General features: G+C 40.4%; 1 protein-coding gene across 1 annotated transcript in view; it reads left to right on the top strand.

Annotated features, from left to right (window-relative positions):
- The first annotated feature begins 646 nt into the window (after positions 1-646).
- LOC107568462 (phosphatidylinositol 3,4,5-trisphosphate 5-phosphatase 2A-like) overlaps positions 647-2,366 on the top strand; it is a 47,098-nt gene continuing 45,378 nt past the window's right edge. The window contains exon 1 of the mRNA XM_016254432.1: positions 647-831. Coding sequence (XP_016109918.1) covers positions 680-831 — 152 coding nt within the window. The 5' untranslated portion in view covers positions 647-679. The remainder of the gene's footprint in view (positions 832-2,366) is intronic.

Consider the following 2,366-nt stretch of genomic DNA (forward strand, 5'->3'; position numbering starts at 1 on the left):
AAATAAATAAATAAATATAAAATAAATAAAATACTAAAATAAAATAAAATAAATACATACATACATATAAAATAAAATAATAATAAAATAAAAATAAATGTATTTATGTATTTATTTAAGAGCTGAAGAAAACGAGTCCATGTGCAGCGGTTCTCTCGAGGTCCGGCAGGTGGCGCTGTGGAGGTTTAGAGCGACTCTCACTTCGAGAGTCCAGAGAAGGTCAAACCAGTGATTATTACTCATTTAACACTTCTCATCTATGGAGGACGAAACCTGCAAAAACAATAAATATGCAAAATAAATAAATATACAAATTCTTGTTTAAATACATATAGAAATAATTAAACATGTGATGAAAGTAGGCAAATAAATAAAATAAATTGGTGGGCAGATGGAAAATGTTTAAGGAAATGCTAAACTCATCCTATTTATTTTCCTTTGTGACTGAGTGTGTGTGTATGAGAGTGAGTGAGTGTGTGTATGAGAGTGTGTGTGTGTGTGAGAGTGAGTGAGAGAGAGAGAGAGAGTGAGTGTGTATGAGTGTGTGTGTGTATGAGAGTGTGTGTGTGTGTGTGTATGAGAGTGTGTGAGAGTGTGTGTGTGTGAGAGTGTATGAGTGTGTGTGTGTATGAGAGTGAGTGTGTGTGTGTGAGAGTGTGTGTGTGTGAGAGTGACGGCGATGGCCGGCGCGTGTCCCGCTCCGCCGCTCTGGTATCACCGGGATCTGAGTCGCGCGGCGGCGGAGGAGCTGCTGGCTCGGGCCGGGAGGGACGGGAGCTTCCTGCTGCGGGACAGCGAGAGCGTCAGCGGCGCCTACGCCTTATGCGTGCTGTAAGAACCACGCTTTATTATTACATATATCACTTCATATATCCAGAACACGCGAGATTCAGTGTGTTTGTGAACTCTCTTTATTCTTTCTCACCCTGAGCGACGCGTCTTTATTACAGGAGCGTCGCGTCGCGTCGCGTCGAGCGGTTCGTGGAATTCGAGTGTTTTATAAAGTTACAGTATGTCTCTATAAGACTTTGAAAGTTGCAGTTTGGAGAGTGTTTAAGTGCTCGATATTATTCCTCACTAAGTCAAGGCCTGTTTTTATTTCATAACGCGTGTTAAGTTTAGCTGTAAAGCCATGAGGGGTTATGTACAGTAAAGCTCACTTCAATCTTCTAGTTTAAAATCAAACACTTGGAGAGAGAGGGCCCCGCAGAGATCACGTGACCAGTGTGACCTCCAGCTCATCATGCATATCAATAACCACATGCTCGGAAAACACGATGCTGAGAAGTGAATACACTTTCCATTGTGGATATAGATTGTAGTTATGATCCGTTCTAATCATTGCATCGCCTGAAATATGGAGAGAAACTTGTTTGCAAGCCACTGCCACATTTGATGTCAGAATGAGTCACTCTCTTGAGCTGCTTCTTCTCGATGCATCGGTCAAACCAGCCTCCAAATGATTCATTTCGACCATGCAAACATTTTCAATTCATATAAATAAATAAAAAACCATATAAAATAGTCAGGTATTGTGTGATGAATTCAGAGAAGTTGTTGAGTCAAGAAGTTCTGAGAAAGTTTCCTGCTAGCTGAAGATGTTCTCAGAACGTTCTCTCAAAGTTACAAACAAACATTAATAGAACGTCCGTGAGAGTGATCTGATCTTCAATAATGTATCTGTATATCGTTCATTCAACGTTCATGATGTTTGTTAAATGTGACGTTCAGAGAACATTCGAAAGTAACGTTCCCATAATGTTTAAAATGGAATGTTCTCTGTGTTCACACAACAAAAAAGTTGTTGTTTTTTAAATGTTTTGAATGTTCGGAGATCATTCAGAAATGATGTTTTCATAACATTAGGAAAGCGTTCTTGGAACAGGAATACCGTGGTATATTATTCTCTGAATCCATTTTCTGAACCATGGTATCACCATAGTACTGTACTGTAAGAGTTTACACACACACACTCTCTCTCTCTCTCTCTCTCTCACACACACACACTCTCTCTCTCTCTCTCTCACACACACACACACACACACACACACACACACTCTCACACAGGTTTGTTTTTGTGAAAAGTGGGGACTCTCCATAGGCGTAATGGTTTTTATACTGTACAGACCGTATATTCTATTGCCCTACACCAACCCTACCCCTAAACCTACCCCTCACAGGAGACTTTCTGCATTTTTACTTTCTCCAAAAAACTCATTCTGTATGATTTATAAGCTTGTTTCCTCATGGGGACCTCAAAAATGTCCTGGTTTTACTATCCTTGTGGGGACATTTGGTCCCCATAACGTGATAAATACCAGATACACACACTCTCACTCTCTCACACACACACACACACACACACA

Source organism: Sinocyclocheilus grahami, unplaced genomic scaffold (assembly GCF_001515645.1).
Source record: "Sinocyclocheilus grahami isolate Dianchi unplaced genomic scaffold, SAMN03320097.WGS_v1.1 scaffold1247.1, whole genome shotgun sequence".
In the NCBI taxonomy this organism is placed as follows: Eukaryota; Metazoa; Chordata; class Actinopteri; order Cypriniformes; family Cyprinidae; genus Sinocyclocheilus; species Sinocyclocheilus grahami.